This window comes from Hippocampus comes, unplaced genomic scaffold, assembly GCF_001891065.2.
Source record: "Hippocampus comes isolate QL1 unplaced genomic scaffold, H_comes_QL1_v1.1 scaffold155, whole genome shotgun sequence".
NCBI classification, from domain to species: Eukaryota; Metazoa; Chordata; class Actinopteri; order Syngnathiformes; family Syngnathidae; genus Hippocampus; species Hippocampus comes.
Window position 1 is genome coordinate 2,509,715 of NW_017804967.1, and position 26,421 is coordinate 2,536,135.

The window sequence follows — 26,421 nt, forward strand, 5'->3', positions numbered from 1 at the left end:
GTGCGTGCGTGTGTGCGTGCGTGCGTGCGTGCGTGCGTGCGTGCGTGTGTGTAAAATTTGTAAAACCATTAATGTGAACAATAAAAAAAAATCTCATTTGTTATAGTAACTCATCAATTATTTTCTACAGGAAATAGAACATTGTTAAATGTGTATGTAAAATAGTTTATTTGCAAAATAAACCGAGAATTATTAACATTTTGGATTGTATTTTCAAAAGAAATTCAACAATAATCATTGACCATTTGTTTAACAAAATGATTGAGGAGTATATGTAATATGTTTTTTATTAATACATTAATTCCCATTTTAAATAATTTATGAATATTAATTGATTCCCATTTTAAAAATAATTAGCCATTAAACAAACAAAGGCTTGTACAATGCATGTCAAATTGCTTATTTTACATTGTATTGTTATCACTCAATTTACCAAATATTTTTTGGATAAAAAAATAAAATAAAGTCACCCCGGACTGTCTATGGGTCACCCATGACCCTAATGAGGAGCAGTGCTCTAGAAAACTGACGGATGGATGGTTGTGGTATTACATGTCATGGATGTACCAATTGTTGTGGTCAGTTAGTGTAGACTGCATCTAATACGTACATAAATTAAAAATACGAGCAAACTCTGAATCCATGACTTCCTTCCAGCTCCCCAAACAGCGCAGACAGTCAACAAACGCCACATGTGACTCCGCCCACTGTGGTGGTGACGTCGCCTGACAACAACTCGGAAGACAACGGTGAGATGGAGGAGCATGCTGAAGGTGAATGTCCCCATGAGCGGTGCACAGTCGGGTTAATGAAGCAACAACTCATTTAGGTGATGGTGTCTCTCCCGTTGACCTGACAGAGGACAGTGAGACCTCAGCTCAGCTACTTAGAACCAAGAGTGATGCCGGAATTCTAAGGCGAGTCCACCGCCGCTCCCCCAGCGACCAGAGGAAGATCCGACGCCATCGCTTTTCCATCAACGGACACTTTTACAACCACAAGGTGACGCATTTGTACTGGAAATACGAGGAGCAAATCACATGAACACAGGCTGTTAAAAACAGTAATACTTTATTTTCTGTGGTACAATTTGACACATTGTTATTTTCTTACTTTGTGATGCAAGATAAAATTTGAGTGAAGTGGGGGAAAACAGGCACAGTTGCCAATGCACTTCAGACTTTTCTGTGACAAGCAGCCTAAACACTCAAATACAAAATGAAAACACTTGCAAGGAGCATAAAGCAGATGTGGAAAATCAGAGCTGCAATGTTCCTGACTCGCTAGACCTCGCCCCATGAATGGTGCACAAACTTACAATTCAAGACTCATTTTTTTGTCATGTGCTGAGTAAAAAGCACAACGTGGCACTAAGCAATGAAATTCTTACGTTGTACATTTCAGTCCACTTATACAAAGAATATAAAAGGGGAAAAAAACATTTAAAATGATGAAACTTGAATACTGAAGGAAGAAGGGGTTGTAGGCAATGTGCATAAGAACAATTCCATTCATGTTTTGATATTTGCGTCTCTCAGACAGCCGTGTTCACGCCTGCTTTCGGCTCAGTGACCAACGTTCGCATCAACAGCTGCATGACGACACCTCAGGTGCTCAGAGTTCTCCTCAACAAGTTTAAAATTGAAAACAGCCCGGATGACTTTGCACTCTACCTCGTCCATGCAAGTGGGGGTGAGTAATAGCGCTGTCTCACATGTATCGGATTTTCTTTTTTTTTTTTTTTTTAATGACACTTTCACATATCATAACATTTACAAACATAGTCCGTTCATCAATTTTCTGTCGCACTTGTCAACTGACTTTGAGTGGTTTGTGTGAGAAAGGAGGAAAGGGCGGGGGACTGTACTTTTGAGATGAGTGTTATATTGGTGACTTCGGTTGAAATCTTTCATAGCTAACAGCATCTCAAAGCAAACTTGGCAGATAGGTTTGCTTTTAATTCGGTGCATAGACACATTTTCATGACCTAATGCCAGCCGGAATGTGCTCTCTTCTTCTCTGGTGTGCAAGTACAATTTTAGGGTTGGAGGTGCTTGTAAGTGAGGTCTGCCATCTAGTGGTGACCACTGTTATTACATCTTAAAACTGCTCAACTACAGTATGGAATGCACCTACATAGCACTTGAGTCATTTTTATTATGTAATAGTTGCCCATCCCTGTTAATGAAAGGCTCAAAATCCACAATAAAAAAAAACAAAAACGTGTGCGTCTGTTTTTCAGAGCGAGCGAAGCTGAAGCGCAGTGACTTCCCTCTGGTTTTGAGAGTGATGCAAGGTCCGTGTGAGCAGGTGTGCAAACTCTTCCTCATGGAGGAGGACCTGGGAGAAGAAGTCACATATGATGTAAATAACACACAACACCCAACTGAGCATGGGTTCTTTTCTGCTCGCTCATGTGCACTTTTCCTCCTCCACTCCATCAGGTGGCGCAGTATATCAAGTTTGAGATGCCCGTGCTGCAGAGCTTCATCACCAAGCTGAAGGAGGAGGAAGACAGAGAGGTGCAGAAGCTGAGGAGAAGGTACATTCACACAACATTGAAGGTGATATTTTCCATTTTCTGTCACAATTTCAAAAAAGATACACAGGTGGCTATATATCTTCCCTATACACTGCTAGACCAATGGACAGTCTTGACTGTTGTTACTATGACAACTGGAGCAAGTAGAGCCTGACCTGTACAACTATAAAGCGTCTTCCAATTGCAGAGTGTGTGGAGGAAAAATGGGCAGTCACAAACGAAATGAAATTGCTTTTTATTTGTAGAGGCATTGCTTCATAAACTACTGCACTGTTTGTATGTGGTTGTGTATGGACTCATCTCCAAACACAAACTCCACACTGTCGACAACCTCATTAAGCTATCAAGTACTTGACAACTATCAGAAGATAATATGGGGGCAGAAACTCAGTTCAGGGCAAATATTATGTAAATCAGCCACGCTGTTAAGTAATATCGAGATTGGTGCAGATTGGCCCGCTCACAGACACATGTTCAGATAACACTAGATTTATGTGGGTTAAATACAGACTTGATGAGTTGATGAGTGGGCAGGCACACCACAGACGCACCTATCAGCATACAAGTCATTCAAAATGACATTTTCCCTAAAATGTCCCCTTGAAGACATCCTTGATTCATAAATGCTAACATTCCGCAGGTACAACGTCCTACGCTGCATCATAGAGAAGCAGCTCGGCTGTCTGCCAGAAGGCCCCGCATGCATGTGAACACCAGCAACCACCAGCAGCATCACGTCGAAGTGTCCGGACGACTACAAGCTTCAAACACACGAGACGAGGACGCCATCTTGATGTGTCTGCTCTGGGTGGCGCAGACAGCAGGTTACATTGTGTGCCGGCATGATACAACACAGTGTGACTCAGGGAAGCTGACAAACCGATTGGCTGGTCATCCATTTTCTATAGCGCATTGTCCTCATTCGGGTCGCATGTGAGCTGCAGACGATTCCAGCTGACTTTGGGTCAGAGGTAAGGTACACCCGGGACTGGGCGCTAGCCAATCACAGGGCACGTGTAGACAAACAACCACTCACTCTCCATTGAGAGTCCTCAAAGAACGTCACCGAATGAACCTGCCTGACCTCTCAACTGCGACCCGGACACGTTAACCACGGGGCTATGGCGCCACCCACACTGTCTCATGTCCATTTAAAGCACAAGCATCATGTCATGCTTTTCGTCAAGTGCCTGCTCAAAACTCACAAAGCACAAACGAAGAACTTTGATCATGTTTCCTCTACGTACAAATCAAATGATGAGCACAAAGGCCAAAAGACTCCTTCTGTACCCACAATGCACTTAGGGCATTTTTGTTCGCTACTGCCGGTGGCGGAGTGGTTTACTCTCCACTTATAGGTACTCCAAACAGGACACGTCATTCATCACATCCCACGTACGGATACGAATGTCATGTCGACATGTTCAAAGCACAGCAAAAGACTTTTGAGGGCTGTTATTTTAAGCCTGCATGGTGCACAACACAAGATCGCTTGTGTCTGCTTGTCTCTGTTGTTACTGTTTTCCGTTGTTAATGTGTGCGTGATCCACACGGCTTATATGCACACGCAGAGCCTGAGTGGAAGTAGGTCAGTGAAGAGTGAAAGCGGCGCACACAAAGACGCCATCGTGTTGCGTCCCGCGTGTCTGTTACTCCAGAAATATTTGCCCACTGGTGACACCGTGAAAGCCGCTGCAAGGTGTCTACTGCACTCTCTGTGTCGCTGTAGGAAGTCTTTCGGTGATCTTGTAGTTTTCTTTTTGACCCGTAGTTTACTGTGTCGTACTTACAGAGTCCATGCAAATGTCTGTATGTCATTCTGAGAATGTGCATGCTTTGTTTCAGACTTTTTTTTGACTGCTTTTTTTTTTTTACGACTTCTTAGGCAGAGCTATGAAATATTTTAATCCTTCACATGGGAACAACTCATGCTGATGTGAAAATGTTGGGCCGGGTGGTGTTGTATAATGATTGTAATTTAATTAAAAAGAGATTTTAGAGAAGATAGGTTAATGTGTATGATTAAAACATTTTGATACTTATTTGCTTATATAGTGGCCTCCACTTTAATCGGCACCAGTTAAATGTGTCAGCCATCGTCCTTCCAATTTCTGTAGCACATTGGGATTTTTTTTTACACAAAGTGCCATCTCCTTGCACCACTTTCATGGCCAACATTAAATTACACTAGCTCAGTAGGCCGAAGTGGTCGTTAAAAACGAAGCAATGGTTGGATTTGTAAAAAACTCACTTTGGTATGGTTATGTAACAAGTTCTCGGCAAGGTTCATTACGGTGGTGGATAACCATTTCTGTTGAAGGGTCACGTTTGATTTTTAAACAAACAGATGGATAAATTGGTTCATCCATAAGGTAAAAACAAAAAAAATTGAAACGATATATAAAATAACTATTAATTACAATTAAAAATAAATACACTTTGACCAATTCAAATCGCAAAATGGCTGCAATAATATCACGGGACTCTTGATAATGTCATGCTCGGTGAGGGGGGATAACGGGAACGACATGGCCACACTTTTCCCAACCCCAATCTAACGTTACTCAAACAGATAATATCCTATTAGTCGAGCCCGTAACAAGATGTTTCGCTGCTTCATTGGACTATTAAGCGCATTCCTTCAAAATTAGACCATGAAGTGTTTAAGTCTTACTGTCAGTGGCGCAACAGATTACCACTCAGCCAGCCAATGACAGGCGGGCTGATGATCCCCTCGATGTGACCGTCTGAAGGGTAAGTGACCGACCCTGAATCACACATCACTTACTGCAACACACGCAGCCCAACACGCATACACACACTTGGTGGTTTTCAGCTTCTGGAGGACGGAAACGTGCTTTGTTTTTTTTTTGTTTTTTTTTCCCCAGAACGGCAACCAGGTGAGAGCACCTTTTTGATCCACAACATTCAATTTGAATATAGTGGAAAACCAATTTACTTCGGTCGATCTTTAGGTGCACTTGCACAATCTAATGAGATCCTTGAATACGGGACTTGAACGCAACAATCTCCAGTACCTTCACAAAAGAAGACTAAATTGCAGCTGCTCTTGTTATGCACCTCATTGCATGGGTACCTAATTAAATGTCCGGTGAGTGTAAATAGTTTGAATCTTTCCATCCATTGTCTGAGCCGCTTTATCTTCACGAGGGTGGCAGACGTGCTGGAGCCTATCTCAGCTGTCTACAGGCAGTAGACAGCTGAGATACACTGAACACTGAACTGGTTGCCAGAAACCAGAGTACCCGGAGAAAACCCACATAGGCACAGGGAGAACATCAACACAGGAAGGCCACAGCCGCAATCGAACCCTGCACCTCTGCACCGTGAGGCCGACGTGCTAACCAGTCGGCCACCGGGCCGCTCTGAATCTTTCCAAGTGACCAAAACCAGAAATGTAGTGCTTGAGGAACAACAAAGTTCATACGCATGAGATCTATTTCATTATTTTATGAGTAAATTATTGCAGCTGGGTGTGCGCCACTGAACGGATGACGTCACATTTGTTTGTGTTGAAAAGTTCCCAACTTGTTTGTGAATGACCGACACTGTAATTGGATTATTGCCGGTTTAAAATAGTCTACGTGTACGTCTCAATAATAGAACAAATGATGTCATTCACTTCAGCAGTAATTATGTCCATTCCTCCAATTCTGTGATCAATCATTTTAGGTTGGTTGAGGCACTATTACAAGCAATCTGGGCATCATTTTAGATTGAACATTTACTGTCCACTTTTTGATAGATCTTTATGTATTATAGCACAGAGTATTAAAAAAAACAATTAGTGGAACAGGGGATTATGAAAGCTTGTGTAAAAAGTGTGTCTCCATTTAGACGGATTATTAGGAGCTCTTCAATAATCAGTGGGGTAAAAATAACAAAGCCGTCTTCAGAAGATCTTATGTGTCTATTTTAGTTTGAGGTAAAAATAACTTCTCTTGTATTGGGAGTAATCTATTTGTTTATTGGGTGTTACAGTAAGTATAGATAGTTAGATAGACACCCTAAAATTCTATCATGACCAAGACTGAAATACAGTAGTATAGGAAGTCTAAATGTTTCACCTCTTGTTTCTTCCTAACAATTTCTTCCCCCCCCCTGCCACTACAGCGACTCAGATGACTGCACTTTGAGAATCACTGAGTGTTTTACAGCTTCACAGATAATAAAAGTTTCTTTTTGGTTCAGTCTCATTGATCACCACCCACAAGACTCCCATGTTAATATTTAAAAAGAAGTTTATAGTCCGTCAATTGACTTCAGAGTTTTTGCTCACGAATAAAATGATTTCAATGCAAAACAATCAACTCTATCAAGTCAGTAAGGCAATTATGCAGCTTACTCTCCATACTGTATTAGTAGTAGTATATATTGTATATGTATGTATAATATTAGCATATCTATTGCTATTTGATTTTGTTTTTTGTTTTCAATGTGTTGTGACAGGTGAAGCAATCATGTCCAGGCTACAAAAAGTGCCCCTGACAGTGACAATGTGTGTGCTGCTCTTAGCCACACTAACCCCCAGCGCGGATGCCCGGCGTGGCGGAGGCTTCAGGGGGGGCTGGGGTGGCAGCAGGCCATGACCAAGACTGAAATACAGTAGTATAGGAAGTCTAAATGTTCATGGACACCTGAATTGTACTTGCAAAGTGATTCTTTCGCCTGCCACTACAGCGACTCAGATGACTGCACTTTGAGAATCACTGAGTGTTTTACAGCTTCACAGATAATAAACGTTTCTTTTTGGTTCAGTCTCATTGATCACCACCCACAAAGCCTACAGACCGGCCCCTCCCAGGAGCAGTGGCCCCAGTGCCGGTAAAGTTGCCGGGGCTGCGGCGGCGGGGGCCATCGGAGGAGCCATGCTGGGCTCCGCCCTGAGTCGCCCCGGGTACGGGTATGGCGGTGGCTACGGAGGGTATGGGGGCTATGGAGGCTACGGAGGGTATGGGGGCTATGGAGGAGGTTATGGCTACCCGCGCTACGGCGGTGGCTACGGAGCCAGGCCTGCGTATGAGCCAGAGGGCTCTGGAGATATGGAGTACTACACCGGAGCATCCAGCGGGCCCATCTACAACAGCATCATTGTTGTGATCGGCTCTCTGCTCTCTCTGCTGCTCATCATGTGAAACCAGGCTGAGGGTAGCACAAAGACGCACCTACGATATGACCCTTGGAACTTTTATCGAGCCTCATCTGCACTGAAATCACCCTTGAGGACAAGAAGTTGACCCAGGAACTAGTCGACCCTTGGAACTTTTATTGGGCCTCATCTTGCACTGAAACCACCCTTGAGGACAAGAAGTTGACCCAGGAACTAGTCTGTACCAGCAGCCTGTTCACAATGGTGGATGTTACAGAAGGAGACTAAATGTTACTTGCAACCAAAACTAGCTTTGATTTACTACACAATATAATATTTGTAAAAAGCTACAACTTTTGTATTATTATTGTTAATTTAAAATTCTACAAACCATCAATATATCCGCACACAACTGTGTCTCATACATTATCTGGAATGGTTCCGAATCATTTTCTATTTTTTGAGCAGTTTATATTCTTGTGTGCAGATGACTAAAGACACGCGTTTTTTGCTTTCAGCAACCAATCGGAGAACGGAATAGCTCTGATGTCATCGAAGAAGCGCAGCCATGAGAAACAACACCAAATAATGAGGATAGATTGCTTGGACTAAAAAAGTTCTAATACATTTAAAATTGTAAACGTAAGTAGGTAGTGCTTGTTTAAGACAGCAACAGCATCGACTGTGTATCGACACCAGGTAAAAATAAACATGCACAACCTGATGGCACCACAAGTAATCCTGCTTTGACAACCATTTTGCTCACTGTCAGAAGAGTTCCGATCAATCTCATTCAATCTTATTTGCACATGAAGGTGTACTTAATGAAATGTCCGCTGACTATAAATGCAGTAATTGAATTAGATGTTACGTAATGACCCTGAGTAGATCTCAGGATTGGAGGACTGAAATGTGTTCATGACTTTCAGCTTTTGTTCAGCCAATGCTAATGACAAATGTGCTTTAATCTTGTATATAGTTCCGCAGTTAAAGCCAAATTACAATAAATGACTCATGAAGTGTGTAAAAATGAACGTGAACGTGTGGAATGTGAAGATAATCATGATAAATGCTGATTGTGGTTGTGTTGTTGTTTTTGTTCTCAAAGTCGAATGAGTCCAAAATGTAGGCTCAGGACCAAATTTGATATGCCGAGGCTGTGTTGTTCATGACTTTGCTGTCAAGTCACTCGTAGAAAAGCTCGACACTCTTCAAGGCATTAACACTCTGTTCAAGAGCATTTCTATGACTGTCGTTCGGGGGTTTAAAGAATGCAGTTGTCTTTATTGCCAGCAGAGGGAGCCAGATATTTGCTCATAATTGTTTTGTTTTGTTTTTTTGCCTTGTAAAATGAGTCTTTCTTACACCTTCACTCGCGCTCTTTCACTGGTTGATTAATTTAGAACCACTTTGAAGTGAATTCATCCATACATTTCCTATAGCACTTTTCCTAATTACGTTCATGGGTGAAGTGACTTAGTGGAAGAGGTTCATAACACTCAGTTCAAGAGCATTTCTATGACTGTAATTATGACTGTCGTTCGGGGGTTTAAAGCATGCAGTTGTCTTTATTGCCAACAGAGGGAGACATATATTTGCTCACATTTTTGCTTTGTAAAATGATTCTTTCTTACACCTTCACTCGCGCTCTTCCACTGGTTCCTCATTAGGTTCATGGGTGAAGTGACTTAGTGGAAGAGGTTCACCCTGGTCACCAATATAACAATAATCACATCCATGACTATGGGTAATCTAGACTGGTCAGAGCAAACGTTCATATTTCATTTATTTTTCAAACGTTGTGAACAGTTCTTAATTAACTGCTTCATAAAATAAATAAATACAATGAACTCATAAAGCCCGTTTTCATGCTTCGATATGTTTGTATGTCCCTCATCAGCAAAATTTAAGGCCTATTGGCAATCTGGACTGTTCAGAGGTAACGTTCATATTTCATTCATTTTTCAAACATTGTGACCAGTTCTTAATTAACTGCCTCATCAAATAAATAGATAAATAAATCAATACAATAAACTCTTAAAGCCCGTTTTCATGCTGTGATATGTTTGTATGTCCCTCATCAGCAAAATTTAAGGATTAGGACAGATTCTGAGACAAAAAAAAAGGGTGATCATAGATAGGTGCTGCCTTTCAGAAGTGGAGATGCCACAGGCATAAACCTTCTGGGTGACCTGCGTTGTGTTTATAAAAATGCAAAATCAGTGATATAGTTTCAGGAAAGGGAGTTCCAACAAGTCTTTCATGATGACTTTTCCAGCAAACCAAACAAGATATCTGCCGGATGTCGAGATGGGTTAAACACTGAGGAAATACTTGGAACTACAGAGGAGCAGATAGGCCACAGTGGATGCTAAAACTTGAGACGTGTTTATCTGCAAAATGTTTGAACTTGGATTCAAAGCACCGTTATCTGAAGATCTTCCGAGTTCAACCCAAGATCTTTGTTCAGTCATTGATACCAAGTTCATTTTCACATGTTTTAAGGAAAAAAAATGATCCACTCTTGGGTCCACCTCTGAGTTCTTCCAATATTCCATGTGAAAAGTCCCCAATCAACCTATGACTTATATCGTAATAAAATGACTTTTATCCCACAAATACACAAGTTTTAAAACTGTGGTTTCATTATTATTATTATTATTATATGACATAGTTTACATTGTATATGCTAAACTTTTTATCTGTCTTTCTTGAAAAAAAAAAGACTTTGTTCCAAAATAATTTGAATTTTTCAGAAAAAATGGAAATTGTCTCGTAATTTTCCAGGGTCAAACATAAACACACATGTTACTCTATTAGCGCTTTCTATTTTCTTTTTATTAAAGTGACATTTACTATTCTTAAATGCCATACTGGTGTATCTTACCGTCTTCGCCTATATTTCAACTTTTGCAGTTATTGCTTAATACATGAGTGTCTAAAAATAAGTTTCAAAACAGCATATTACATTTTATTATTTTCTTCATTTAGTGTTATATCGTCTTCCTTTTTTAATACAAAAAAAGTTCAATATATTTTACATTTTAAAAGATGTAGTATAATAGTGTAATATCTTTAACTTCAACATTTTGTTTCAACTTTCCAACCCCCCCCCCCACCCCCAAAAAAAATTAAAAAACAATTGTTTCACAATTGGCGCCAAGATCGAACTGGACACCCCTGCTTTAAAGCCTGACCCGGGTCTCCCAAAAGCTGCAGAATGTTTATCAGCACGGACGGAAATCTGTGGAACAACAATGCTTCAGTTCCTCAACACTGAAGATCCAGTGGAAAAAAAATGTTTGAAAACAAACATGCTAGAGAGTTTTTAGGTCACAATGGATGCGCAGGAGGAAATGAAGAGGAAGTTAATGCTTGCAGCGGGACACACAAAGAAACACAGTGACGGTCATCTCCCAGAGGTCCACGATTGTGGTCCAATCATGTTCTGGTAAGATAATCATATTCCATTCAAAGTGAAAGACGGATTTAGTTGACAAGACCAAGGAGGACTGTCATGATTCCGGTTTTGTTTATATAGTTTTGTTTCCTTATGTGGCTTTGGGCTTCCTTGTTTGGTTTTGTTTCCACCTGTTCTTGTCATCGTCAACCAATGAGCTGCCTCAACCCTTTGTCCAGTTGGTCCATGTTGTCTCGTCAGTTTACTTGTACTTCGTTCCCTGGTTTCTGTCAGTCTTGGTCCGGTTGTTGTTTTGTCCTTCTGTCATGGATTTTTGTTTGTTTGTTTCTTTGGTTTGTTGGGGTTTTCAGGACTTTATTTGTGTCTTGGATTTCGTTCTTCCAGTTCACATCACCTTATGTTACGTTACCTTGTGTTATGACATACAGTATTGTATTATGCTTGCTTCCGTGACGCTAGCTCCCATTACGCTACCTTACATTATGCTACGTTACGTTACACTCAATCACATCACATCGTATCACAATGTGCTACATCATGTTATGCTACACCTCTTTATGCTACATTACTTTGCAGTACATTGCATTATGCTACCTTCTGTTGCGCTACTTTATGACTCCACATTATGTTATGCTACATTACATAATACAAAATTAAGTTTCGCTACATTACATTCTGCTACATAATGTTGGGCTACATGACATTACACGACATGAGTAAATTACATTACACTACATGATGTTATGCTACATATGTACACTGCGCTACTTTACTTTATGCTACATTAGATTACACTACATTTGCGATACAGTACTTTACGCTACTTTACCTTGTGTTACCTGACGTTATGATACATTATGTTAAAACTATGCTGTTTGAAGCTACATAACATTACGCCACATTATGTTAAAATACATATACATTATATTAAGCTACTTTGTACACTATGTCACACTACATTAAGCTACATTAAGGTAAGCTGCATTACATTGATTTCCATTGCCTTTAGGTAAGCTTATCATCATGTTTATCAGGCCAAAAACAGGGGAGGAAAATTTATCAAAACAAATATATTTGTATCATTAAACCATTTAAGATTTTTAAGGTAATACAATAAACACTTTTTTTTTTTTTTTTAAATGACCATAGCTGGTTTTGTGTATTTATTTCCCATGGTATTTGCAAATTCGCCCATTGAGGGACTAAGACCGGTCAATGTTATCTTAAATAGTCATTTATATTCCTTCTATTATTGTTCTTGGGACCCAAGAAACGGAGCAAATCAATGCAATGTTTTCTTCCTGTGCTCAACGCACAATAGGATGAGATGAAAAGTTCAAAATGGGAAAAACACCAAACAGTCTGGTATCCTCCATTCACTCAGGCTGAAATTGAGCAGAGGTTTCCGTAACAGTATCTTTTTAACTATTTGTTTTATCTCCCTCTTCCAGCTTTCAGTGTGAACTTCCTGTTGCCTCCTGCTTATCTAATTAAACTGGGCGATATGAACTTCAAGGGTTGATTTTTTCCAAAGCAATAAGTCTTCTGTTCGCCTGGGTGATCCAATATTTATTAAACTGAAGCGGTCTTTTGTGATATATTCAAAGAATATTATGAGATTTATGATATCCTTATGATACTTGACGGAATACTTATTGATGTGTTATGTCGCCTTGAGCAGTCCGTGAAGGAAGAAATAATAATAAACCCGGCATTCAAGAGAAAATTGATGCCTGGATTTATTTCTAACCCTAACCCTACTTTCAACCCTAATTTGAAGCCCTACTTTGAAAACCACATTAGACTTTAAAACTATACTTTGAAGCCCGACTGTAAAAGCCAAACCAAGTTTGAAACCCGAATCTTAGTTTAAATCCCGACTTTGAAACCTCAACTCTACTTTGAAGCCCTCACTAACCCTACTTTGAAACCCGATAGGGTGTGTAAATGATTTATATCCACGATAGATAAACAACAATATTCTGAGGATAACATTCCCCTGCCAGCAAAATATTCTGTGATTGATTTTAACTCCTTGTGTCGTGTTTCTGATGTTATCTCAAGGAGATCATGATCACTTTTTAGCCAAGCCCTCTTGTGCATGAGTCACTCTGGCTTTGCTGGCAAATCCTGTTGGAGCTTGTGTAAGAATTTTGGAGTGGCACCAGCTTCTGATGCGCTTTTTTGCCTTCTGAGCCACGGGTGCACCAGCAGTCGCTGCGCGTCTGCACGTCCTCACATGTGTGCATCTCTGGCAGTGACATTTGATAGGGTGTGTGTGGGCAAGTGTGCTTGTTCTCTACAAAATCACTTGACAATCCATGTTGATCCACGCCAACGACAATTAGTGGTGAGGAGTAGCAAGCGGAAGAAACCTGAGCGTTGAAATACATAAATGGAAATTATGATTAATTGAATGCATCTTTCCAGTGTTTTGACAATAATGGATTCAGATCCACCAAAAATGCACCACCATTAAGGAAGTGGTTTGGGTAGCAATTGGGATTACTTTAAACAGAGATTATATGGCCTTTTAATGTTGTTTACCTTGGCTACCAAAGTGAGCCCAGATTCAACCATGTTTTGGTAGTGCATTTCTGATTCAATGTTCTGATGGCTCACCACTAAATGCATGCAATATTAAAACTTATATTTTCATGTAATCGTTTTAGGTGCAATTCACATTTATCTTTGCATTTAATAAACTTTTTCAGCTATGCTATGCCTCGCTTGCTAAATATTGCAATTTTGATCATCTATGTAATAGGGATTAGGGTTTCAAATTAGAGATTCAAACTAGGGCTAGGGTTTCAAACTAGGGTGAGTCATTAGGTTTAGGTCATGGTTAGGGGTGAGGGGTTCGGGTTAGGTGTTAGGATTCGGGGGTTAGGGTTAGGGGTTAGGGTCAGGGGTAGGGTTTAAGGAGTTAGGGTTAGAGTTTAATTGTAGGGAGTTAGAGTTATGGTGAAAGTTTAGGATTAGGGTTAAGGGTTAATGTTAGGAGTTAGGTTTAGGATGTGGGGTTATGGGTTAGGGTTAGGGTTAGCAGGTTAGGTTGAGGGGTTAGGGTAGGCGTTCAGGGTTAGTGTGAGCATTTGGGCTTTGGGTTTCAGGGTTAGGGTTAAGGGGTTAGGTTGGGGGTGGTTAGGATTACGGGTGAGGGTTTGGGGTTAAGGCTTCGAAACCCAAAGCCAAGACCCCTATCTTGAAACCCAAACCCCAACCCTAACCTAACCGTAACCCCTAACCCCTAAACCTACTCCTAACCCTAACTCTATGCCTAACCTCTAACCCCTAACTGTAACCCCTAACCCTAACCTAAACCTAACTCCAACTCTAAGTCCAACCTTAACCCCTAACTCTAACCCTAACCCTAACCATAACTAATTAACATTTTGAGTCAGGTGTATCTTAACCTCCATGGCAGAGGCTCCATCGAACCCCTGAGACTGATTCACCGAGCCCCTATGTTTCGATCGTACCCAGGTTAAGAACCACTGCCCCAAACCCTAACCCTAACCCCGAATCCTAAACCCTAACCCTAACACCTAATCCTAAACCCTAACCCCTAATCCCAACCCCAAACCCAACCCCTAACCATAACCCCTAACCCTAAACCCTAACCCCTAATCCTAACCCTTAACACCTAACACTAAACCCTAAGCCCTAACCCCTAACACCTAACCCCTAACCCTGACCCTTACCCTAACCCTAACCCTCTACCCCTAACCCTGACCATTCCCCCCTAACTCTAACCCTAACCCCTAACCCTTACCCTACACCCTAATCCTAACCCCTAACCATAACCCTAATTCCTAAACCTAACCCTAACACTAACCCCTAACTCTAATCCCTAACCCTAACACTAACCCTAACCCGGGGGTCGGCAACCCGCGGCTCAAGAGCCGCCATCAGCTCTTTAGCGCCATCTAGTGGCGCTCTGGAGTGTTTTCAAAAAAATTTGAAAATGAAAAAAGATGAGGGAGGCAAATTATCAATTCATACTAAATCCAAACTCTGCCAAGTTAAATATTAGGAGGCTACGGCAGCACAATGAATGCCTGTGCTGGTCAGGGGTATGAAACCTGGACCCCGTCCTTAACCACTCGATGACAGCTGACAAATGCATGACCACAAGTTATATCACATCATGTGTACGAATCATGTCTAAAAGACCTTACACATTGTTTCATTTGTAGTTCACAAGTACTTTGCCTTTCCTACTCATCGACAATAAAATGATTTGTTGTCTCAGCAAGTGGTAACTCATCGTAGTGACATCTTAAAACACAGCACGCTGACTGCAGTTAAAATCTCCACAGTTGTCAGGAAACCTCACAGCGGGGTGGGGTAATACGATAGCTCATCGTGATGGAGATGCTCCAAACCAGTTTTGGAGTATAAATGATGATTAACAAGTATCCCAGAGACATAATGGGGGTGAAGTTGGCGTGGAAGGTGATCACAGGCACTAATGATTGTTTGGACCATGATGGATGGACATATGATATCCTGGGATGGTTTATTAAAATCATCACTGTAGGCCAAGAATCATTAAGTTACATTGGCAGAGAAAATGCAGCAAGCTGGGAAACGCTTCTTGGCTTCCAGTAATGTGCGCGCATGTGACTTTCTGTCGAGACACTTAAAAATGCAAAAACAGATCACAGAGTAGACGTTTTTGAAAACAGCCACTGAAAGAGGTCAATGTGCACTTTAAATATGTGTTGAGTGCAGGCATGACAGCCAAAACTGGAAATGGCTTACTTTGTGTGCCATTGTGTCTTTCCATTTGTAGAAAAGCTCAAAATATAAACAGCCTTATACCTAGAGTTCAAAACAAACATAGGAAATCAGCATTTTGCCGTGGAATCAGCGGTCCAACTAATGTGAGCCCCAAATCCATATTTAAACTCTGCTTTTCACCCCTACCTATGATTCACACTATTTTTAAAATTAAAAAAAAAAAAATTCTTCCACAGTAGGCTTTGGTGCTTTTTAGTCATTTTGGAAAGATAATTTTTATTTCTTTACTTTGTTTTTAAATGTCGTACTTTTATTAAAAATGTGAAGCACATTGAGTTACCTTGTGTGTTAAATGTGCCATATAAATAAATCTGCCCTGCTTATATAAAACCAGTTTGTTGTTATTATTTGTATTATTATGATTATTATTATTATTATTATTATTATTAGTAGTAGTAGTAGTAGTAGTAAAAAAAACTTTTAAAAAAAAGCTCATGTTTTTATGAATTACCATTTTTGGCTCATGTCGGCATTTTATCCTTCACTTGGCAAAATCAATCGATTTTAGTTCCGGTTAGCAAGCTAACAGTTCACTGTTTAACATGTATCAGTAATTTCTGAAACTAGCATACAACCGGCTAGCAACGAGACCCGACAAAATGCCACCCAAACAGAAGCAAGACACAAAGCAGGATGAGGACTTCCTGACCCTCACTCAAGTAAACGAATTACTCCAGCAACAAAAAGAGCTTTTTACTGCGCTCTTGCAACAACAACAGGAAAATTTCAAAGGATTTGTCAAGATGATAATCGACTCAACAAACTCACGACTTGACACTTTTACCAGGGAAGTCCAAGAAATAAAAACCAGCATCAACTTTACCCAAAAAGAGGTAGACGACATGAAAAAAAATCTAATCGGCAAAACTGGCCATTCCAAAGACATGCAAGCAGAAATCTACAAAATATGCGACGGCATGCTAGCATTAACAGACAAGATGGACTACTTGGAAGGACAGTCAAGAAGAAACAACTTGGTAATTGATGGAATTGAGGAAACACCGGGAGAAACGTGGACTGAAACAGAGGAAAAAGTTCAAAAAATCCTCAAGGAAAAGCTGCTGTTACAGGGACAAATTGAGGTGGAGAGAGCTCACCGCACAGGAAGACATGAACCTGGAAGACCTCGACCAAGGCCAGTTCTGGTGAAATTTCAAAAATACAAGGACAGAACAAGGATCCTACAAAAAGCAAAATACTTAAAAGGCTCCAACATCTACATCAACGAAGACTTTACAGATACCGTACGACAAAAAAGAAAAGAGCTCCTCCCAAAATTAAAAGCTGCACGTGACAGAGGGGAAACTGCCTACTTAAGACATGACAAACTTATCGTCCACCCTCGCACCAGTACTCCAACACAACAGGCTCGAGTTCAACACCATCAAGCGGCATACTGAGAACTGTTCACCACCCGACGACAAAAACTAGGAACCTAACGATACTTCTGTCTCCCGGGGTTTCTGTCATGAGGACACTTGTTTTTTTTTTTTAACTTTCCAGAGGGTTACATAAGCTCCTGATTTAATGCATGGGAATTTAATGGCAAACATGACACTGCTTTGAAACCTTTGCAAACAACTATCTCTCCACACAGTGTATGTTTGTGAGGATTTCACAGTCAGGAGCGTGACGAATTCCTTGCCCTGCAGCTACACTCTCGCTCATCTGATCTTTTATCATGGGTTGACTGACGCTCAGCCCACGATGAAAGATCAGACCATGATGAACTGTGCTCATATCTTTTGGATCAAATAAATAGCATCTTAAAAGTTGGACATTTTTGTTACTAATCTCACTGTTTTGTCTTCCTTTGTTGTCGCTGTCAGCTTGACTTTACAAATCCTGTCTTTCCTGTGAGGCTTTCTTTTTGTCAAAGACAAATGACTTGACCTATAATGCACCATTAAAGAAAACAAAAAATGCAATTGCCTGATGATAATATACAGTAATACTGTTGCCGTCCAAGGTTGAGAAAGCCACATCTTCAAGTTTTTTTTTCTTTTGCTCTGTAAAATGACAAAGGGGTGGGCAGGGCAGGGATGGAGGGCGTGAACCCGTGGCTATGGGGGCGGTCGTTAAGCCCCTCTAGCATTGCATCTAATTTTCTAAACTATCCATCCATCCATCCATTTTCCAATCCGTTTATCCTCACACAGGTCGCAGGGGGTGCTGGAGCCTATCCCAGCAGTAGGCAGGGGACACTCTGAACCGGTTGCCAGCCAATCGCAAGGCACACAGAGACGGACAACCATCCGCGCTCACACTCACACCTTGGGACAATTTTGAGTGTTCAATCAGCCTGCCACGCATGTTTTTGGAATGTGGGAGGAAACCAGAATACCCAGAGAAAACCCACGCAGGCACAGGGACATGCAATCTCCGCAAAGGAAGGCCGGAGCCGGGATCAAAGCCACGACCTCTGCACTGTGAGGTCGACGGGCTAACCGCTGGTCCACCGTATTATACATCTATCCGAATATTATTTTTTAACTTTCACGACACATTTCACGAATGTGTCTCATTTGATGTCTTTAATACGTCGTCCAAAAGACACTTATCACTTCCTGCATCAGCTCTGTCTTGTTTCCTGGTCTGTGTTTTATATCGCATCTGCTCACAGGCGCATTCGGCAGATAAGTCGAAGTTGCAGGTGTGCTCTGCAGTTTGTCAACGTCCAGTGACAGAATCACCCACATCTTCACTTACCCGTTTCCCCGTCTTGTCGTGCATCTCTTGAGCTTGTTTCGTGTGGCAATCGGCATACTAATAGCTGGATCCATGCAAATTTCAAGCTAATGTGGTCAAACTGTGCCGACGGGTGTTGACAGCGTATGCCAAGTCACACCTGCTCGCACAGACGCTAAGCACACGCCCATTCGGTTCCAGAATTAAATGAAAACAGATCCAATTACCCAGAAATGGAGGGAGACATTGTGTCTTCCTCCTTTTACATCCCAACATGGCGCTTTCATTTAGCTTATGTGATGTCTTCCCAGACTCTGTGGGATTTTTATTCTATTTTTTTTTTAAAGCCAAATCATTGCTTGTTTAAGTTTAATTGCAAGGCCGTTGAGCTTTCCACTCTGTTTATTATTCCAGCGTAGAAACTTCCCCTCAGACGTCTTACAGCCGTTTCTAATCGTCGCCCTCTGCCTGCGTCTTATATGTGTGACGCATCAGGCATGGGTTGTAATGAGCGACGATTGGCCTGTTGGTTTATTTGTGGATCTTAATCCTAAATATGTTTTTGTTGCTCTTGTCAGGGTCGTCCTTTGGATGAAAGCTTGGAGTTGAGCTCATAAAGCAGGAAAAAGTCATGTGAGAAACTTTAGCCGTCCTCTTATGTTGACACTATACGAAGACAGATGTGCCATATGTCTGGCGCAACTCACATGATAACAAGACTGCAGTAATTCATCACATCCTTCTGCATTACAATGGTACTGATTTAAAAGCATGTTACAAAAAAACATGTGAAATGAGGGAACAAATATTCATATTCTGTACAAACATAACAGGTATGACTATGAACATCTTTGCAAAGGCATCTGTTTGTTCACAATTACAGAGTTAAAAGAGTATAAGTGACAAAGTAACTTGGTTACATGGTAGATGGTGAATGTCAATCAAATCACATTGTACAACATTACAATTGGCCTGTATGTATGATAAATAAATCAAAAGTACACCTGGGCTGCTCTAGTGTGAATCTGAAGTTCTTGTTTGACCCTTTTTTTTTCCCCATGCACCTGCTGTACACGCACAGTCAAATATTGCAGTTTTTTTGGTGTCCTTAGAACACGCAAGGTGAAGTGTGCAAGTAGGGCAATTCATTAAGAACAGTTTTAAGTATGAATGAAAAGTACTTCGCAGCTAGCCCAAATAATGTCGGTCGGATCTGAATTGCAACATTTGTCGATGAACTTCAGATTTTCAGGAATGCTGAAGCGTATCGTTGCCTTTGTAGTTGGGATTGGCGAGCAAATTTAATTCAAAACAACATCTGTCACCACATCGTCCATCTCGACTCACACATCCATCACAAACGTGATAAAAACCCTCGAAAACTCAACGCTAAGCATAAACACGCCACACGTGGAAAAAATATTCCCGGCAGTCACATGTAAATAATTAGATATCACAAACTGGAATCTTTTGTACCTTCTTCAGATATTTGAGATGAAATGTTCGTGTGGATTCCAGTACAGACAAAAAAAGGAACAGTTGCCATTCACCACAAAAATAAAACTGCACACTGCACATTAGTCATGGGGCTGAAATAACAAAAAAAAAAGGGGGGGGGCTGTACAATAGAATCCAAAACAAAGACAGCTACCAGCAGGATCACATTCACTGCTGCTGCCCACAAATTCATGAATCAGCTGGTCCCAGCTGTTATTTTGACATTCTGACCTCAGCTAGTTCAACTTAAAAAGCTGTCCAAAAATGATTGTCACAAGGTGGCCCAAAAATAGAATGGGTGTCTTTTCCCATTGCTTGAGTCACAAAGAAGTGGGTCATTTCTGTTGGAATAAAATCAAATTTACACCCAAAAACAAAAGCGGAGGTAGCTGAGAGGCAAATAAGAGTTATTTCATCAAAGGCTAATGGAAAGGTATAGTTTTGGTCATTGTTTGTTAGTTAATAATCAAGATTATGCAATAAGCACACACCCTGATTCCAGGAAACTTGTGTGGATTTCTGTTCACTCCGCCCTGGTGACCAATAAGTGGATACAGCTAGCAGAAACGTTGATGGACAAACAAATATTGCACTCTACAAGCAGCACAGCGCACTCGTGGTTAGCATGGCTGCCTCACAGTGCGGGAGTTTGAGGTTTGAATCTTGTCTCCTCCCACATTCCAAAAACAAGCTTAATGGACTAAATAGTTGCTCCTTGTGATTGATTTTGGGAACTTTTATATGTGCCCTGCAGTCTGCTGGCAATTAGTCAGACTTTTGCCCAAAGTCAATGGCGATAGCCTACAGCTCACCTGCTATGCTAACGAGGCTAATTGCTATATGTAATGGATGGATGGGATTTTATGAGTTTTCTTTTCATTTTTTTGTCAGACAAATGTCACAAAGCACTTGCACATATACGCACACAATTTAAAAAAAAATCCCTTTTCATTAAGGAATGTTTATTTTAGTTTTTACCATTTGAGTTATGATGGAACTGTTTTCGTCGCCAATCCTAATGAAGTAGCACGGAGCTAATTTTAGACAAGACAGACAAACAAAACTACAATGCGTCACAATTTTTAGTTCGAGGGATTTACTTTGTCTTTTTGACAAAAAGAAACTGTTCCTCCTCCCCGAAAATTAAAATGGTAGGCTACTTCTCTTGCTAACATCTCAACCAGGAGCTAGCTGCTCGCTGACAAATAGAGGGACAAACAAGCATATATGATTTTCCCTTTTTTTGCCACTGATCCACAACAGAACCATTCAACCTCTGCTTTAGAAAAAAAATAATAATAATCCCGGATTTCAAATAGGAGAGTCATGTTAGTCCAATGCTAACATCTGAACCAGGAAGTAGCTGCTAGCAAACACATGGACGGACAAATAAAACTGATTTTCCCTTTTTGTCAGCCGATCCTGTTATGTTTCATTGTCATGAAATTCACTTTGTAGCTCATGTGATTTTACACAAGTTTTGGAGTTGCTTTAACCATTTACGGGAGACTCTTTCAAATACTTGGAAATTCAGCATTCCAGACCTTGCTGTGAGGCAACAGTGCTAAACTCTTCATTGTTTGCATTATTTTTCCTGACTGATTGCCTGTGAGATATGACTCGTTTCTTCCTTCCACATGTGCTCCATTTCGAAGTCAGTGCAAGGTCAGATGCATTTTTCCTCCATGGTTGCAGAGCTGAGTGACACCTGTAGCCCGGGGTCCTTAGCTGGCGAAGTCTGGGGGCCCATAATCACAGTGCCCCCCTCAGTCCTTTGGGCCACGTTACCCTGCTCGCACGATGAAGCCCATGAGAGACTTTCCGCTTTGTGATTGGCACGGCAGCTCATTGCCTGTGCGTCCCTTACCTGTGAGTTGCACAAGAAAGTCTGGGAGCTTATATTAGGAAGGTCACCGGACACCAGCGAGTGCGAGTCCCTCTTGGAGACGGCCGAGGAGGTCGGACGGGGCGCGGCGTCCATGCAGCGTAAGCTCCCGTTGTCGCTCGTCTTCTGGCTCCTGGCACCCATTTTGCAGAAGAGACATTTGATGTTCTCTACTAGCTGGCGGAAAACGGCTTTGCGTAGCAGGATGTAAATCCAGGGGTCGAGGATGGGGTTGAAGGAGGCAAAACGAATGGCCGTGAGATCCGGGTTTTTGTCCAAGCGCAGTTCAACCGGCGTCTTGTAGAGCTGGTTCAGAAACACCTGGGCCTACAAATAGAGAACGAAGAAAAGACATTTCAAAACACTGGGAAACCAAAGAAAGAAAGTGCGACACTGCCCTACCAGTAGATGGCAATCTAATGGAAAAAAAAGCAGCATTTTCATTTTAAAAATTGGAAAAGATGTGTTCTTAAAAGTGCTGATCTACTCGCTGAAATCATGGGTGTAAATAAACTTTTGGCGTCATTATATGCCTAATTCAGCACTGACAATGCATGAGTGCCAAGTGGAGCAAGAATGCAAGAGGGCAGGGCGGTTAAATAAAAGCATGTTACTTTTTATCTTCCAGTGGCTCTTCATTTGTGAAATGAATGCGAACAAACAAACAGATCAGATTTTTTTTACAAAGCTGCTTTCAAAATCATTTTCTTGCCTGTTTCATTTTCACAACGAAAAACTTTTTTAAAAATGTCATGGAATTCCCAAACTTAAAATGTAATCGTAGTTTTGTTGCCTTGAAATTTTGAGTTCACCCAACTCTTTATTTATTTTTTATTTTTTTTTGGGGGCGGGGGCATATTTTCTCCACTTGACTAAGACAAAAAAAAAATCTGGGCAAAAATGAATCTACATTGCAGCATATGAGGGCAATCGGTGGTTTTATTTCCCTTGTATCATGAAGACAATTTATTGGTGACTTTTTGTTCTTCGTATCGAAAGACCAGCGACAAGCTTGGCCGAGAAACAAATTGTGGGGTGACCACAATAAAATTACACGATGCTTGACAACGGGAAGTTCAAAGTAAGAACAGGAAACGTATCTTCATTTGACTTCAACCGCAGTAGCATTGTTAAAAGTAGAACATCATGTTTACCATCACCGGAAACCAACTTGTTGTTGTTCAGAACTGAACAAGCCAATATTCGATTCCTACTATTCAGGACTTTACAGGTGAGGTGCCTTTGCTCAAAAGCAATCTTTCAATTATTTTGTGCGGTTGAAAGGTTGAAACCAAACGTAAATGGCTACAAAGCTGTTATTCTGTTGCTTGACATACTGTATATACATAAGCAAAGAAATATGATTTGTAGTAAATACATAATATGCTGACGAATCATTTGAATAACTTTCTATGGCATCAGATTACGGCGATATAGGAAATATGATGAAATATGATGCACTCCAACTACCAAAAGTGTCTAGATTTGTGTTATTTCCAGAATATTTGCAATTGACCGGTTGCCATGGTAAAGCAGTCATGAGAGATCATCAGGAGTGGCGCGGGAAACTATCCACTCTTAGTTGTCTGTTTATCAACTAATACAGCATATCTATGTTCATCTATAAATCTACGCCAGGACATAAAGAAAAGCATGAAATGCTCTTCCATAAGATGGCCGAATACAACACAGCTACGCTGTTGCCACTCATACAACAGAATCTAAATCCTTCGAATACGTCATCGTCGTGTTCGTATGTTCCAGACGAACCCAACGCATTCGCTCGAGGACGCTGCGTAAAAATGTGCGTAAAGGCGCAGGACGCCAACTCACAACAAGCGGAATGGAGCAAATGAGCACGACTGCCGAGGTGCCGATGAGCAGGATGACCATCTGGATCTCGGCACCGGCCAGGCGGCCGAAACTTCGGCCCCTCTTGCGCGAGTCCACGCTGCCGCGAGTCAGGTCGGTACCCAGCGACGTCCTTCGCATGTAGCGCCGGTGCATGCGGATGAGAGCTCCGCACACCAGCACGTTGCACAGCACCGTGGCCAGGATGAGCACCGAACTGAAACCCGCGTACATGAAGTTGAACGCCGCGTCGCTCGTCTCGTTGCTCCGCCACTCCAGGAAGCACCAAGTCCGCGGGTACTGCTTCTGGACGCGGCCGAAGCCCAAGACGGGCAACGCGCAAAAGAGCGCGTTGGACACGTAGATGGCCACCAGGGTCAAGCCGGCCAGCTTCTGGTCCACGTAGTCGTTGTAGAAGTACGCGTGGTTGATGGCCATGTACCTTTCCACGGACATGGCGCAGATGATGCTGAGGCCGGCCAGGGAGAAGAAGATGAGGGTGAAGCCGAAGTACTGGCACAGGGGCTCCCCGCCGGGCCAGGCGCCCTTCACGTAGGTGGCGATGGTGACCGGGCTGGCCAGCAGCGTGCCCAGGAGGTCGGTGACGGCCAGACCGCACACCAGCGTGTAGAAAGTGGTCTCCTTCTGCTCCTTGCGAGACTTGCACAGCACCGCGATGGCGATGACGTTGCCCACCACCCCGAAGATGAACATGATGGACGGGATGGTGGGGATCATGGGGCGGCCCGTCACGGACTGCTCGCTCGTCGTGCTCTCCATCTTCCGGACGGTCCGCAGTGTTACTCATGAACGAACTTTCTCCACGCGCCGGAAACTCCGCTCGGGGGCAGAACACCTCGGTGGCATTGTTTAATTAAAAGTCCCAAAGCAGGAGTCAAAAAGTAACTTCAGAAGAGGCGCGCGTCCGTGGTGAGAACCTCAGCCGGAGTGAGAGATGAAGTCAGGCTCACACGCCGCGGTGACTTCATTCAAACATTCGAGTCCCTCCCACTTTGGGTTTCTCTCACATGTAATCGTGTCAAAAATTTTGGAACGCCTCCCACCCCATGGAAGCCATCACATGAGCACTTTTTTCCCTCCATATTGACATCGCGCTAAATTGAACTGTACTAATAAAGTATGTACAGTATAATTATTACCTTTCGTGTATTCATCGGTGTACATGCAAACATAATCGAGCATTTACAATATCAGGTGTCATGTAATATTGTTGAATTCATTTTCCTTTCGCTCCCATATTTGGGTCATTCATTAGAAAATACACAAAGTATTCTCAGCGCTGCTGAAAGCATAAAATCATTGCTTTCATGTCAACATACCTGCTCTTCGGAAATTTCACGCCAAAAATTCAAATTTTATTTTTAATTCATTTACCTCGTTAGATGTTTTGTGAATTTATTTGTTGTATTTTTTTTTAATGAAGAAGCGCCAATTAACAATACATATTTTACAATTTTATTTTTATTTATATATTTTTTTATTTTATTAGATTGGTTAAAATAATTCAAGTGCATATATGTGCGAGTAAGTCAGTAGTAAAATAATCTCCTTATTTTACACGGATATATTCAATTTATTTGTTTTGATGATTTGATTGACTCAATGTACAGGAAAAACAAATCCAGCATATTGTAAAACAAGAATACTTAGTACATGTAACAATTTATTTTATTAATTGCTAAATCAATTAGAAACACACTAACATCATGGCTTTTAAAAATATGAATGAATAGCATTTTATTTACAAGTAAATTGTACATACTCATGAACATGAATTTTATTAAATAATTTAGTCATATAAATTAATTATACATAATACAATTAAAGTCAGAATATTTTTATTGTATGTATGCCTATGTGATACTATATTTGCCAGGTTTTAAGTGCTCTGGAAAAAAATGTATTCCATTTACTCAATTTTACCTCAGCAATTTCTACAAATTATTTTTCAGTGTATCAATTTATCATTTGTAACTGTCATACAAGTGTAAAAAGAAGTTAATGGGCGTTTATTACAACCCCACTTTGTTCAGGTCCAATTTCGATGTAAATTCAGTTCTTCTTTTACGACAATGTTTGCTTTGCCCAGTACTGAGGTCACGCGTGATAACACTTCACTTTACGCGTTTTGTGCGACCCATTTTGTGGTGTACTTTTCTCCAAAAGGTTCAGTTGAACTGCTTGACTGACTTTGGACTCTGCCACTGAGTAACACTCTTGGTTCCTTTCAAGTTCTATTTGACTTGTTGGAACACAGAGCGCACTACACAGTTGAGTGAATGAATGATCTACGTGAGTCTTACATTATGAGATGCATTTGACGTCTTGGGTATCTTTATTCATGAGGCACTTCACCTGACGTCATTTTAGCCACAAACGCCTCATTTACCGCACGTCGAAGACTGACGCTCTCGTACGTGCCCATCGACTCGCAAATAAACGACCTCAGCCATCAATGTCACTCTGCTTACCTGGGCGGGGCCTAAAACTGTCATTATGCCAAGGCTGTTACACTACTTTCTCGTTTAACATATCAACAAGCAGCACCAGGCTTCTGTGGTATTCTAAACGAGACGATGAAAAATCATTTCAAAACTTGT

General features: G+C 41.4%; 3 protein-coding genes and 1 long non-coding RNA gene across 6 annotated transcripts in view; 3 read left to right on the forward strand and 1 right to left on the reverse strand.

The window, feature by feature from the left end:
* rassf2a (Ras association domain family member 2a) overlaps positions 1 to 4,545 on the forward strand; it is a 10,784-nt gene extending 6,239 nt beyond the window's left edge. The window contains exons 5-10 of the mRNA XM_019887178.1: positions 658 to 773; positions 860 to 1,002; positions 1,539 to 1,692; positions 2,243 to 2,364; positions 2,445 to 2,542; positions 3,183 to 4,545. Coding sequence (XP_019742737.1) covers positions 658 to 773; positions 860 to 1,002; positions 1,539 to 1,692; positions 2,243 to 2,364; positions 2,445 to 2,542; positions 3,183 to 3,252 — 703 coding nt within the window. The 3' untranslated portion in view covers positions 3,253 to 4,545. The remainder of the gene's footprint in view (positions 1 to 657; positions 774 to 859; positions 1,003 to 1,538; positions 1,693 to 2,242; positions 2,365 to 2,444; positions 2,543 to 3,182) is intronic.
* A 435-nt stretch (positions 4,546 to 4,980) lies between these two features.
* LOC109525733 (glycine-rich cell wall structural protein-like) lies at positions 4,981 to 7,808 on the forward strand. 2 transcript variants are annotated; one of them, XM_019886489.1, is made up of 3 exons: positions 4,981 to 5,442; positions 7,013 to 7,148; positions 7,344 to 7,808. In XM_019886489.1, the coding sequence occupies exons 2-3, from the start codon at positions 7,024 to 7,026 to the stop codon at positions 7,696 to 7,698; spliced, it is 480 nt and encodes a 159-aa protein (XP_019742048.1). In that variant the 5' UTR covers positions 4,981 to 5,442; positions 7,013 to 7,023; the 3' UTR covers positions 7,699 to 7,808. The 2 variants fall into 2 exon arrangements, with proteins under 2 accessions (XP_019742048.1, XP_019742037.1); XM_019886478.1 differs by lacking the exon at positions 4,981 to 5,442 and adding an exon at positions 5,449 to 5,654.
* Positions 7,809 to 10,791: 2,983 nt separating this feature from the next.
* LOC109526761 (uncharacterized) lies at positions 10,792 to 19,190 on the forward strand. Its single transcript, XR_002170409.1, has 2 exons — positions 10,792 to 11,103; positions 19,146 to 19,190. It is a non-coding gene; the product is annotated as an uncharacterized LOC109526761 (long non-coding RNA).
* ptger4a (prostaglandin E receptor 4 (subtype EP4) a) lies at positions 19,102 to 24,798 on the reverse strand. 2 transcript variants are annotated; one of them, XM_019888200.1, is made up of 3 exons: positions 23,783 to 24,798; positions 21,932 to 22,276; positions 19,102 to 21,853 (listed from the first exon to the last, which is right to left on the reverse strand). In XM_019888200.1, the coding sequence occupies exons 1-3, from the start codon at positions 24,578 to 24,580 to the stop codon at positions 21,731 to 21,733; spliced, it is 1,266 nt and encodes a 421-aa protein (XP_019743759.1). In that variant the 5' UTR covers positions 24,581 to 24,798; the 3' UTR covers positions 19,102 to 21,730. The 2 variants fall into 2 exon arrangements, with proteins under 2 accessions (XP_019743759.1, XP_019743750.1); XM_019888191.1 differs by having other exon boundaries at positions 19,102 to 22,276; positions 23,783 to 24,797.
* Between the last annotated feature and the right edge of the window lie 1,623 nt (positions 24,799 to 26,421).